Consider the following 14,107-nt stretch of genomic DNA (forward strand, 5'->3'; position numbering starts at 1 on the left):
TATGCTAGCAAAAAAAAAAAAAATCAACTGAAAATATGTTCAGTATTCAGCTGCCTTACTAAGTCCACAGCTCAAAAGGGGAGGCTGGGAAGGTTGTGACTGCTTCACTCACTAAAGTTCCTAGAAGTCAGTGAAACCAGGATCTGGCTATAACTTTTTTAGGTAATTGTTTCAGAAGCATGGCAGCTATTTGGGTAGTGAAATAAATCATAGTTGTGATTGATGATTACATCAATGTGTGAATAATCAACAGTCTGAGCACCCATCATGGACTTAGAATACTAATGGTATTCTGTTTGTATGCCATGGCTGCTTTTCTGTATGGATATACAATAGCACATCTAATCTCCAAGGAAACCACATAATTCTCAGAATTTTACACCTTTAGTTGCACAAAAATGTCTTCTCAGTAACTGGAATGCCCAGTTCCAAGTGAGGTTGTAAAAAGTGTAGACTTTTTTTTTAGTGTAGTACAGCCTATTTAAAGAACAAAATGTACCGATGTTTCTAATGAAACTCTTTCTGGCTAGGACAGTAACTCTTTAGGTTTTACGTTTCAGTCTATGAAAAACTTAACTAACCCAATTTTGCTTCAATTATTTGTTCTCTTGAGGGCACATAGTCTTCTGCAGTTATGCAGCATTACATACTTTTTCTTCAGGAACTTCAGAAATCTTTGGGGAAGACAAAGTATGTTGTTCTAGAATTTTGGGAAGGAGTACTGTTACAGAACAGATCTTGTCTGCCACTTTACAAGTGATTCTAGTTGTTTTTCAGATTATACATGAGTCATTATGCACGTAACTACTCTGATACTAACTCCATATATCAGGTGTAGCCGTTTTGCCTGATATGTGATCTACTTTCCAGCGCTAAGACTTACATGTCAAGTGTATGAGAATTTGTGGCACAGTACACAAACCACAATGTGGAGTGCTGAGGGGGTGAAAGGCAGGGGAAACATGGAAAAGAACACTGTATGCAAAAAAGCTCCATAGAAGTGTTTTCTTTCTGCCTTCACACCAGTTCAAAAGTCCTCATCACAGAAGAACAGCAGCCTGTTCTTAATGTGATCTGATGTTTTGGGCTTCAGGAAAATAAAGAAAATTGAGATTTTTGTGAGTCCTGTGCAGTATAGGGAGATAAAAGATATTCCCATTCTTCAGCTTTAGGTTTTTGATTTTGGGAGAGAGAGGACTCTGTTTTCTTTCTCTCTCGTTTCCTTTATCTCCCTCTTTCTTGCTGTCTCTCCTATTCCCTTTCACTTTCTTCCTTGCTCACCCACTTTTCCTCGTGCTTTTGTGCTCACTATTTCATTCTCTCTCTTCATGTATTTCGAAAATGAAGGGCACTGAATCAGTTGAATTGCATGCAATTTTTGGATGACTTAGAATTTTGGGGTCTGTTATTTTTGTGCTTCAGCAAAATTTATAGTTCACAAAAATACTTATTGTAAATAAAACCACGAAACCTATATAACTGTTAGCTCTGATCTTGATTTTCAGTGTGAAAAATATAATAAAACAAGGTTCTTATGGCTTGTCCATTATTCTCTTTCTGTTGAATTTGCAAATGAATGCAAAAGGAGGTTGCAAAGGTAGAGTGCACAAAACAATACCCATCAAAGAAGCCTGAAAACAGAATCCTGGATATATAAGTAAAATGCAGTTTCTAAGTTGCTTTTCTTGCATGTCTTTTTGGTCAAAATTAGAAGAAAGGCTGACAAGTATTTTAATTAATTGACAATTCATGGAAAAGGATACCTAATCTCCATCTCAGCAGAACTCTTAATTTAGAAACAAGTGGTAAAAGCCAAATCAATACCTGAGATAAAATGCCTATTTTATTTGTGTCATTTTGATAACTATTTAAATATTTTTCCTAATGTCTTATCCATTTTTGTATTCACTTAGGCTTCAAGCTCGAATTGCTCACAGAATCCAGGAACTGGAGAACTTGCCTGGTTCTCTGCCCCCTGATCTGCGAACCAAGGCGACAGTGGAGTTGAAAGCACTTAGGCTACTGAATTTCCAGCGTCAGGTAATGCCTTTTGCTTCGAGAATATTGTTAGAGATTATAGTCAAATGTGTATGTGTTACGCAGGATGAATTGGCAAGAGATCTTTACAACAGTTCTGAATCTAAGCAGGAGATTTTGTATTAGAGCAAACTTTACTGATAAGCATGTCACAGAAATTGGTTGATTACTAAAAACGCACAAGAATTTTCTCCATCCTGCTTTATTTGCCAGTCTAAAGTAACCATAGAACCGTGCCTTTTATAAAGAAAATGATAGTAGCACAAAGAGAAAACAAGCAGAACAGGTTGCAAATCCATTTTCAATACAAATCCCCGTAGACATCTCCTGGACATTCTTTATACTTGTCATGGGTCCTCTTGCTCTGGGAAGAATTGTATGGTGATGGTATGTGGTATTTCTTACGAACTGTTTTCAGAATTTTCACGGTAGCACAGACTTTGAAAATTAAGCTTAACAAGATCACACATAAAACAGAAGTTTGGTCTTGAATGTATGTATCAGCAAATTAATTTCAGAAAAAGAAACACAGTGCCAGACTCTTCTGGGCCTCTTGCTGTAGGTTTTTTCAGCTAGTTTGGAGGACTAAACATGTGATTTGGCAGGTCAAGCAAAAATACTACCTGACAGAAGTCTCTGCCAGTAGTTGTACTATGATGCCTGAGTCTTCCTTCCCACTGCCCTGGCAGTTCTTTGTAATGAAGTTTTGTTGGAGGTTAAATGAAAAGCATCAGGCTTTCCCTGCTGCAGTGCTGGGACTGTGGCTGTACTGTTCCAAGCCTTTACTGTTTCACTCTCCCTGCTGTCTCCTGTGCAGCTGACAATGAAAGGAGTTGTCAACTCTGTTCTGCTCCAGCTCTAGAAAGCATCTTATATATGTTGTTCATTCGTGTTTTATTTGGATGACGTAACATCTTGGCTAGGTCCTTGCATTGCAACAGAACATTTGTGATTTGTGCTATCTTGTTAAGAAGGAAAAAATTATGAAGGATGAACTCTTTGGGCCACCCTGTGGAGGCTTAAGATTTGTTTAGGGAAACAGATATATCTGCTGCAACTGTGTAGATGCTGGCTGTTAGTAGAACTATAATAAGGAAAATGGAAGCTGGGGTATTTTCTGCTTATTATTTTACTATGTCATAACAATGCTTATGGTTGTTTTTCCATGTATCAAAACTGTCTATTTGTTTTTTTTACCCATTGGTAGTTGAGACAAGAGGTGGTAGCGTGCATGCGTCGTGACACAACATTGGAGACAGCACTGAACTCCAAAGCCTACAAGCGAAGCAAGCGCCAGACTTTGAGGGAGGCCCGTATGACAGAAAAGCTTGAGAAACAGCAGAAGATAGAACAGGAGAGGAAGCGTAGACAGAAGCATCAGGTATTTTAACTTATTAGCTGTTTGTCTGGTCACAGAAATTCAATTTGCTTTGTTGTGATGATCTTTCCTTTTATGTATTTTATTCACATTTAGAGTTTTTAAGACACAAAAAACCTCCAAATCGTGAAATAAATAGGAAAACAATAAGATTATAACTTCTATATTCCTTATTTCAAAGCATATGCTTTGTCCAAGTGTCTGTACTAACTTGTTTCCTTTTTCTAGGAATACCTCAATAGTATATTGCAGCATGCTAAAGATTTCAAAGAATACCACCGGTCAGTGGCTGGGAAAATTCAGAAACTTTCTAAAGCTGTGGCAACTTGGCATGCTAACACCGAACGTGAGCAGAAGAAAGAAACAGAGAGAATTGAGAAAGAAAGAATGAGAAGACTAATGGTAAGGAATGGAGGGAGAGATATGATTGTGTTAGCTAAAATCACAAACTCTATCCTTTTTAATGCTTCATATCCTGTCTCAAACAACCACCTATTTCCTTTGCAGAGTAAATGCTCTATAACTCAAAAAGTATCAATCTAAAACTGCTACACTTCGATTTCTGATGATGACACTGTTCATTTTAACCTGTAACTACTTTTTTTTTTTGAAGTTCTCTGTCAAGAATAATTGCTTTTTCTATCAGCTTGAAAACTTAGCACAGCCACTAGTGTACAGCATCACTTAATCTAATTAATTTCGTACACTAACATTTTTACAAAACTGCAGGGAATATTTGCCCACTATATAAATACTGTGTTTTTTTTCTAGGCTTAGAGTTTTTGAAGCTTCCGTTTAATTATCTTGTTCATGGCATTTCTTAGCAACTTTTACATAAAACTGATTTCACATACAAAAATACATAACTCATAACAATGAGTGTAAAGGGCAATCAGTACTACCCATTAATGCTTCAGGACCATACTGCTTCATGCTCTTTCATAGTTTTCTCTTTTTTGCACCTGAACAACATCAGTTTTATCCTTTTTAAGACACAGTAAAATGATTTTGGTGTGTAACTGTGTCTTGTCAGAACACTGTGGGATTGATGAGTGGGCTGCCTACGTTTCTGGAGTTAAAATAATTGTGGAATGTAATGTGTATGGGCAAGTGTATGAGCAACTGGGACTGGAAAAATGTCTTCAAAACCTTGGCTTGCTCTTTGTTACCGCTAACTAACACTTCACTAGCATAGAACTGAATAGGAATCGACATCTTTGAAACAGAGATGGTAAAAAAAAATAAAAAATAAAAAATAAAAAAAAAATTAAGCGTCTAAAGAAAGTAAAGCTCTATACCCTGTTCAAAATCTATTCCCGTCATGAATTAAAGACTGAGCAGTTTGCTTTTAAAAAATAACAAAACAAAATATAGAAATGATTAAATATAAAAATGATAAAAACTTAGAAATAAAAGCACATGCAAAATGTAAATAAGGGACTTGCACAAGAGAAGAACAAATGTTTAGACCCTAGAGTGTTTCTGAAATTTGCATACTAATCTGCATTGTCAAGCAATTTTGTAATTTGAGATGGTTACCAGCAGTCTGTGTACTTCAGTTGTTAAAATTTTAACAGAGAACATAAATATAACTGACTTTAAAAAAAAAAAAAAAGATAACTGATGTTTTAGAAATATTTTAGTACGTTGTTTTTGAGGTTGAGCTTAAGTGTAACGTATGATAAAGTAAATAATGACGATGTTCACTACTGAAAAATTAAGCTGATTTGAATGTCCAGAAATGATACGGAATACCAATGCTTTCTCCTAAAATTCCTTAGCCAAGGCTTTTGCTTAATCTCTTAACATATGTAAAGGTCTTGATAGGCATTTTCAGTCTGGGAGTTTCCGCTCAGAAGTACCTGCCCCTAGTGCTCATTTAAATTCTGCAAAAGAGAACTGTCTGTTATGTATGTTGAGTTGCTTTGCCTATTTAGTTTCAGTCCACCTGTGGTATGTTTTTAATTTTCAGAGGTGTATTAGAGATTTTTACAAACATGCCTGCTCAAGCCCTTGGTGTAGTGTGATATAGTGAAAACGTGCTGTGTCTAAAACTCTTCACATATACTTTCCCATCAGTTTTGAATTCATTACACGGATTGTCCTTCATTGGCTGTGATTAGAGATGGTGACTGTGTCACAGCTCATAAATATTAGTATATATTACATGCAAGAATGGTCATTGGTATGATTTAAAAGGAAACTGTCAAGACAAGCTTGAATGCGTGAAGGAAGTACCTTGGCCAGATTACATTGACTATTTGTTCAATAATAATAATAATAGTTGTAAAAGCTTAGCTTCTGAGCATTGTAGTTCTGATGGCTTAAACTTTACAACAGAAGTTTATGAGCGATTTTACAAGCTGAATTTCAACACTACAGCTGTCCTTTGCAGCTTTTTGCAGTCTTGGTATCTTTCCAGAAAGGCAAGAGATTGTTTGTGTCTCCAAGAGTGCACTCCTTTAAAGTAATCATCTTTAAAATACTTCATATTCATATTTATTTTAATACAGGATTATATACCTCTTTGATCTCGTTTTGGCTAAAATTGACAGTAGTGTCTGTGCTGCTTTTCCTTGTGTTTTTCTGACATGCTCAGACAGCGCGTTGTGTCTTCACAACACACAAAAATAATATTTCATAGTATGTCTTAATCCTAACTTGTATCCTTATGGCACCATGTACGTATGCAAAGTTTCCAGAATGATTCAGAGATGCAGCTGATACGGTGAATCCTTTCTCTAACAGTGCTCTGTATCAAAGACAAAAAAACACAAAGGTGATAGGAAATCTACCGAAAAGAAAATTTCCTTTTGACACCTTAAAGAAAAGGTTCTTACTCTTACTGGAAAAATGACCAAATACAAGGTCACCATCCAGCTTCCATGTTCTTTCTCTGGGTATGAGTTACCTGCACTTCATGTCTTTGAAAAGACATCACAGAAGATTTACCAAGTGTCAGTGTTTCAGTACAGTACAGTCACTAGTCAGGTCCCCTAGGGCTCCATTTTAGGGCTAGTTGTTTTCAGTAATTCTACAAATGAGAAGGATGCAGGACTCAAATGTATGCTAAATAAGTGTACAGATGATGTAAAACTAGGAGGAGCTGACTCCTTTGAGGGTAAAGAGAGGCCTTGCAAAGAGATGTTGACAAATTAGAGAGCTGGGCAATCACCAGTTGTATGAAATTTAAAGAGAGGAAATGCTGAATTCTGCTCCTGGGATGGTGCAGCCCTGGCTATATGCACAGACTGGGGGAAGAGAGGCTGGAGAGGAGCCCTACAGAAATGGGTTCTGTTTGATGGCAAGTTGAATATAAGCCTGCAGCATGCCCTGGCAGCCAAAAGGGCAACCGTATCCTGCGGTACATCAAGCGCAGCATTGATAGCTGGTTGAGGGCAGTGATTGTCCTGCTCTGCTCTGGTGCAGCCTCACCTCAAGTACTGAATGCAGTTTAGGGTGCCACAATATACAAAAGACGAATTCTAGAGAAGAAAAGGAGAGCAACAAAGACAGTGAATGGTCTAGAGGTCAAGATGTATGAGGAGTGGCTGAGGTTACTTGGTTTTTCAGATTAGAGACTGACGAGGGGCATCATGGCAGCCTACAATTTCCTCATGGGGGAAAGTGAAGAGGCAGACTCTGATCTCTGCTCTCTGGTGCCAGCAACAGGACATGAGGGAATGGAGTGAAGCTGGGGAGGTTTGGGTTGTTAGGAAAAGGTTCTTCACTGAGAGAGGGTGTTTGGGCAGTGGAACAGGCTCCCCAAGGAAATGGTTATAGCACCAAGGCTGCCAGAGTTCAAAAATCATTTAGACAATGCTCTCAGACATATGGTTTAATTTTTAGGTCATCCTGTGGGGGTTCAGGTGTTGGATTGTATGATCTCTGTGGGTTCCTTCTAGGATATTTAATGATTCTAGGGCATCGTAATTTCCTTGATGTGGAGGTGTTTTTTTGTGATTTTTTTTTTTTTCCTGTTAAAACTGTTGTAGATTTTCCAATCATTCCATGAGGGTAGGATGTGTTCAGAATTACAGAATCCCTCAATTCCAGAGTCACTCAGGCTGACCATGAACTCAGGAGGTTTCTAGTCCAACCTCCTTCCCAAAGCAGTGTCAGCATAAAGGTCAAACCAGGTTTCTCAAGGCTTCTTTCAATCATGTCTTGAAAAATCTCTAAGATCTAGAAATGGCATAACTTCTCTGGGCCTCTGTTGTACTGCATGACTGGGGGAAAAAAGTGTCTCCTAAAATCCAGTCTGAGCCTCCACAGTTTCAGCTTCAATCAAGGTCTCTTCCATGCTAGGGAAATTTGAAGCAGTATTTACAAGTGGTCTGATGAGGAACGAGCAGAGGAGGATATAATCACTTCCCACGACCCTACTGGTAACATTCCAGTTGATACAGTCCAGGATGCTGTTGACGTTCTCTACTGTCAGGCCACATTGACAAATCCAGTTCAGAATAAATTGACTTCCATGGATGGATGCAGTGGAGTTCTTCACCTGCCTGTGTCATTGTCAGGACCTCTAGGACTCTGTCTTTGAACTTAATCAGGTTTGTGTTGGTCCATTTGTGGCCCATTTATTTTGCTTGTTCAGGTCCTTCTGAAGGACAGCCAGCCCCAGCACATCAACTGGTATCCCCTGTTTTATGTCATCTGGAAACCTGACTATCGTGAAGTCTTTTATCTGTTACTCTCTATCACTGACAGATGTTAAACACATGCCCCAGGTAGACTTCTGTGGCATCCCTCTTGTTACTGGCTTCCAGGTAGGATATGACCCTTAATCCAAAGCATATGACTCTCTTGGCGTGGTCATCCAGTCTTTTCTTTATCCATATACTTGTCTAGCTACACAGATTGTAATGACATAACCCAAGATAACACATGATTATAGAGAGAGGAGTTGTTGGTATTCAAAAACATTTCTGTTATGGCTCATGTTTGTTTTGTATTATTAGGCTGAAGATGAAGAAGGCTACCGTAAGCTGATTGACCAAAAGAAGGATAGACGCCTGGCCTACCTATTGCAGCAGACAGATGAGTACGTGGCTAACTTGACTAATCTGGTATGGGAACATAAACAGGCACAAGCAGCCAAAGAAAAGAAGAAGAGGAGGAGAAGAAAGAAGGCAAGTAGTTATATCTGACATCTTTAAGCCATGTCTTCTTTAAATACAGTTTTAATTTGATTAATATGGTGATCTCCAGTGGTCATATACATACCAGTGTATGTAAAGTCATCAACACTGCCTAATCCTTAACACTGAGTGTACTCTTCTTTCTCCACTGAAATCTATAAGAAATTTGCTGACACTAATTTCCAAGAAGACGAGGAGGCAAGACTAGAAAATTGTGGGTGGTTGGCAAAGGCAAAATTGGGCCAGGTGTGTAAATTAAAATTAAAATACTCAAACGGATCCAATAGATCCAAAATGAGTTGTGAGAAGGTTAAAAGAGTCTTGTTTACATAGTTGTTACATGCAGGAAAACTTGCTTAGACCTACTTATTCTGAACTTGGCTCAGTCCACCTTGTAGGACCATTGCAAATAACTCGGAAGAACTTGGGTAGGTTTATAATAAAAAGGTATTCTGCCAGTAACATGTTCATTGTGCATTCTTACCATTTAATTGAAACTTCTCAAAATTATCTTTGTTCATACTAAATATTTTACCATGTCAGAGAGACTGGTTGTGGAAACAGTTTTGAAAAATTTACGTTGTGTGTGAAATGATTACTAAACAATGATTTGCCATTTTGTGTCCTATAACTATCTTAAATTTCTTGCAGGATGGATTAGAGGATTTTTATAATCCTTTTCTGTGCCTAGTTTGCTACTAGTTACTGATACAAATATAAACATATCTACATTGTTTATAGGCAGCACTCCAAATGTGCTAATAAATACCACGATATAACAACTTGTAATTTTGAAGATGAATGACCTCAGAAATACTCTGTAGTTTCTCCTGTCATTCTCCAAAATGTCTGTAATTTTGTTGAGTATGTTGTTAATATATAGACACAGTCCCCTGCCTCCACAACTAAGATGTAATTTAAATGGAGTTTTTGACCCACAGTGCCCATGAGAACAGACCTGATTTAGTGTACAGAATTCACAGTAGAGATGGTGCTTACTGAGAAAGTGTGATGTATACATGCACTGCTATAACAAAATGTTTGAATTCGACTGTCTATTTGGCTGTTTGCCTCTGTGATGCTCAGTTTAGCCGAAGTATGTATGAGGAATAAAATCCAGGCCTCTTCCTGGCCTGAAAACTAACCGAAAATTAGTAGAAAAAAATCTGATCTCTGTCCTGATCAACTGCAACTTATTGCTTGTGATGATGCTCTCCATTAAGCTTTTGCTCACCTGTCAAGAATATAGGAGTGCACGCAAATATTATCCTTTTTTAAAGAGTTATTTATAATTCTATGATTTTTTTTTTGTTGCATGGCTGCAGCACTCATTGAAGTTAGTAGCTGCATTGTCATTTCCCTGGTCTTTATGTAGTATTTCTATTCTTAATACATTTCCATGTATGTTTCATAATCCATATAAAGTTTAGATTAATCTACTAACACCAGTAGTGAAGTGTTTCGTACTAAAAGAGAAATAAGAGAAGAGAGGTCTTAGGATTTTCTCCTAGAAATCACAATGAGGAAGTAGATGGTGAAAAAGGCTTACATTACGTACTGTCCAAGTGAACCATATGTTCTTCAGAGAATAAAATTTCAGATGAGTCCATGTTTTCTCAGGAACACAGTTTTGGGAAATCTTTGTGGTAGATTTTTTTTCTATTTTTTACATTCTTGTAGTTGCACCTTCTGTCTCCAGACTTCTGTTCAGCTCGTGTCCCACTTACTTACATAGTCATAGATGGGGGAAAAAAAATAGAGCAGATGAAATTTTGATATGATGGGCCAGTTGAACTTGCTATGCAAACTTTCACCTTTATCTGTAGGAGCTTTTCCTCTCCTTTTACCGTGGAATTTCCTACTTTTAAAAAATTGGTTTTGCTGTGTACATTAAAGAAATCTTTGTATTGCCCAAAACACAGCTGCACGAAATCTGTTATTTTTTACATTCATCTCCTTTGAAATGTATGCTTCTGCTTTCCAAAATCCTTGTTGACCTAGGTTGTAAATGCTTGCCCTCACAGCGGGATCTGGGCTTTGCACAATGAAAAACATTGCTTACTGCTTTTTTGTGGTGGTGTGTTTGAGTTGTAAGCATTGACTATAGCTAAGCTGTAATCTTTGCGTATTAGAAAACAGTCTCATATGCAGGATAATAGACACCTGTCTATTTCTTATTCATCCAAGGAAAGAATACTGTCATCCAATATAGCCTCTTCATTTGGGCCAGACACGTTAACGTAACTTACCCTACTATGAACTCTTCGGTTCTGGCACAGGTCCTTTCTCTGTCAACAGATATGCATGTTGACCAGGAATGCTGAAGCAAGCAGCCTATTGATGTTCTAGACTGAGCATCAACTATTGTTGGTCCTGCTCAATGCAATGATACTTCTATAGCTCAGAGAAATGTTTTAAGTCTCTCTTTTTTTGTTTGTTTGATCTAAAAATATTATAGCTAATAAATATTTTAAAGGCTTAAGGCCAGAACTGAGCTTAGCTGGAATCTTCCTTTTTGGTATTTCAAGTGAAGGAGTGGTTAACAAAGATAATTAGGCATGTGTGCTGAAGTATGAAGGTTACACAAAAGAAATAAGAATATACCTTTTCAAAATGTAGAATTGACCCATGTCTACCACTGCATGTTTGTCTGAGGTTTGTGCCTTGGAAAGTGGATTTTAAGGGCAAAGAATTTTGTCTTGATGAGAAGCAGATATTGAGGATCATCTCGGTATTCAGAAGTTCAGCTATTACTTCAGTGTATTTATTCAATTAAAAAACAAAAAAAAAGCAGTCGAATGGATTATTTAAATTTATAGTACATGTTACAAATACTTAAAAATTGTTTATCTATAAAATACAATTTAAAAGATCTGTTCTTGTTTTCTGTCTGATCTGTTGATATTTTTAACCCAAGTAAAACCATGCTGTACTTCAAAGCCTGCACTGTGATGGGAACAGAAGCTGGATTCTGTCCTTTCTTGCCCATTGTCAAAATTATTTAGGAAAGTGCCACTTGGGAAGGAAACAGTCTTCTGCTTTCTCATACCATCTTGATATTTTTAAATATTTTTTGATTGAAATATTTTTGATACTTTGAAGAAACTCAGTGTTTCTTAGAGTGGTACTTGGGAAGAAAAACATCCAGCTTACTCCAACTAACATGCTCAGACTTCTTTTTCTCTGAAAATTGAGCAATTGTGGTCTGGACTTAATCGAGACAGTGCAAAGAATTGCCCAAATACCACTAGTTGTTAGTTGTCAGACTAATTAATTTATTTAAAAATAAATCATATACATACCCCAAATAAAAGTGTGCACACAAATACACACTCTGTGATGCTTGGTGACATCTCTGAAACTGAATTTAAATCAGATTAGAGGAAATTTATAGTAAACCCCATGAAAACAAATTGCTATTTTATTTATATTAGCACAGTCTGTAGGTGCTAAGCTCTAGGTCTGGAGGCTAGCAATTTCCTAGATGTAGATTTATTAGAATGAGTACAGTTTTGTAGATAACCATACTCAAACTGCTTTGCTTGTGTGATAGTGACTGTACAAATCTCTATCTACATGTATATCTACCCTCACTAAACTATATGCATCCTTGGCTATGCAGAAATGGAACGAAACCTATTTTTGGTCCAAAGTGCTTAGATAACATCAAGTTGAGGCAGAACGGACTAAAGTTGTGCTAGGGGAGGTTTAGGTTGGATATTAGGAAGAACTTCTTTACTGAAAGGGTCGTTAGGTATTGGAATGGGCTGTCCAGGGAAGTGATTGAGTCACCATCCCTGTAGGTCTTTAAAAGACGTCTAGATGTAGAACTTAGTGATACGGTTGAGTGGAGGACTTGCTAGTGTTATGTCAGAGGTTGGACTCAGTGATCTTGGACGTCTCTATCAACCTAGTTGATTCTGTAATTCTGGAAAGTATTTGCTATATACTGATGATCTGACCATGTTACTCTTTGCTTCTTTATTTATTGTAGAAGGCTGAAGAAAATGCAGAAGGAATGGCATCTGGTCTTGGTCCTGATGGAGAGGTATGAATTTTATGATTTTACAACTCTTACAGTGATTGTTAATGTGATGAGTGCCATTGAGATAGCTTTGCAATAAATCATGGAGATAAATGCTCTAACACCTGTTGTTTCTAACAAGGAAAAAAAACTATCCACACAAGCATTTATGCTAAGGTTGTTTCTCTTCAAAAAATGGAAAACTGAAATAAAAATTTATTTAATGTATCAATGAGGAATGCCTCTTGGCTTTGTTATATGCTTAAAAATAAATAATTTTCTTGCAACCCATGTGTAGATGTAATTTAGTTTTTTAAATGTAGTTGTAAACTCAATACATTCTAGCTTTTCATTTTAAAAAAATGCATTGTTGGCACCATTAATTATCTCTCAGGCATAGGATACATTATAGTATTGAATCGTAGAATGGTTTGGGTTGGAAGGGACCTCAAAGATCATCTCATTCCAACCCCTCTGCTGTTGGCAGGCACACTTTCCACCTGGCAAGGTTGCTCAAAGCCCCATCCAACCTGGGTTTGAACACTTCCAGGGATAGGGCATCCACAGCTTGTCTTGGCAACCTATTCCAGTGCATCACTGCCCCAGTATTATGATGGCTTAAGATTTGAATGTTCTTTCTTACTCAGGCAAATAAAATGAATACCTTTTCTGTATAATTCTTTGCATAAGATTTTTTGTGGTAACCCAGTATATTCTGCCTCAGAACTATTCTGTTAAAATGGAAAAGAAAAACAGCACTATTTTTATATAAATATTTCAGAACGTTGTGTTAATTTACTTTTCATCTTTTTTTATTCTTTCAATTGACGTTTTTTCTGATGTTAAATAGCTATGGTAAAATCCTTTAATATAATTGAAATTGTAGAAGGAAAATACATGTAACGTTGTTATAACTTCTGGAATTTGCAGAAAGGAGGCAGGTTTTACACTCAGTCACTTTTGTATAACCAGATTTTTTTTTCATGTTCATATAAATTAGGAAAGGATGCTTCAGTAGAAGCTATAGTAGAAAGCAAAGAATTTTTAAAGTAGAAATTCTGTGATTAAATAAGTAAATGAAAAAAAAAATAGGCTCATCTGTATTTGGATATGTTAGATCACTGTAATTAGTTAAATGACTTCTGATTGCAGATGCTTTATGGGCATTATTGAAGAAGTCAGAACACCAAATCTTTTAATTAGATCTTCTTTACCTAAAAAGTTTCTGAAATTGTTACATCCTTATCTCTCCATATAGGAGAATAGTCTATAAAGTTGATGCATGTTTTTTGTTGCAGATGTCTGTTGGTATAAACAACTGGAATTAAACAACTGTACAGATACATACCTTGTGTTTTTTATAAAAATCAGCAGTTTCTTTTGTTCAACTTTGCTCTTTTAAATTTATTTGGAATATTTTGTTATATTTGTGTATTTCACGTAAAGATAATTTGCACACAAAAATACTGTGAGTCAGTGTGGCTTGGTAGCCATATGGGAAGCTGTGTCTTCTCATGAAAC

At 36.8% G+C, this 14,107-nt stretch overlaps 1 protein-coding gene across 4 annotated transcripts in view; it reads left to right on the forward strand.

The window, feature by feature from the left end:
• The window catches only part of SMARCA2 (SWI/SNF related, matrix associated, actin dependent regulator of chromatin, subfamily a, member 2), a 119,360-nt gene that overhangs the window by 32,859 nt on the left and 72,394 nt on the right, over positions 1-14,107 (forward strand). For all 4 annotated transcript variants that reach the window (XM_032205275.1, XM_032205272.1, XM_032205273.1 and 1 more), the window contains 5 exons: positions 1,914-2,040; positions 3,245-3,418; positions 3,644-3,817; positions 8,383-8,553; positions 12,557-12,610. In XM_032205275.1, coding sequence (XP_032061166.1) covers positions 1,914-2,040; positions 3,245-3,418; positions 3,644-3,817; positions 8,383-8,553; positions 12,557-12,610 — 700 coding nt within the window. The remainder of the gene's footprint in view (positions 1-1,913; positions 2,041-3,244; positions 3,419-3,643; positions 3,818-8,382; positions 8,554-12,556; positions 12,611-14,107) is intronic.

Source organism: Aythya fuligula, chromosome Z (genome assembly GCF_009819795.1).
Source record: "Aythya fuligula isolate bAytFul2 chromosome Z, bAytFul2.pri, whole genome shotgun sequence".
NCBI lineage: Eukaryota > Metazoa > Chordata > Aves > Anseriformes > Anatidae > Aythya > Aythya fuligula.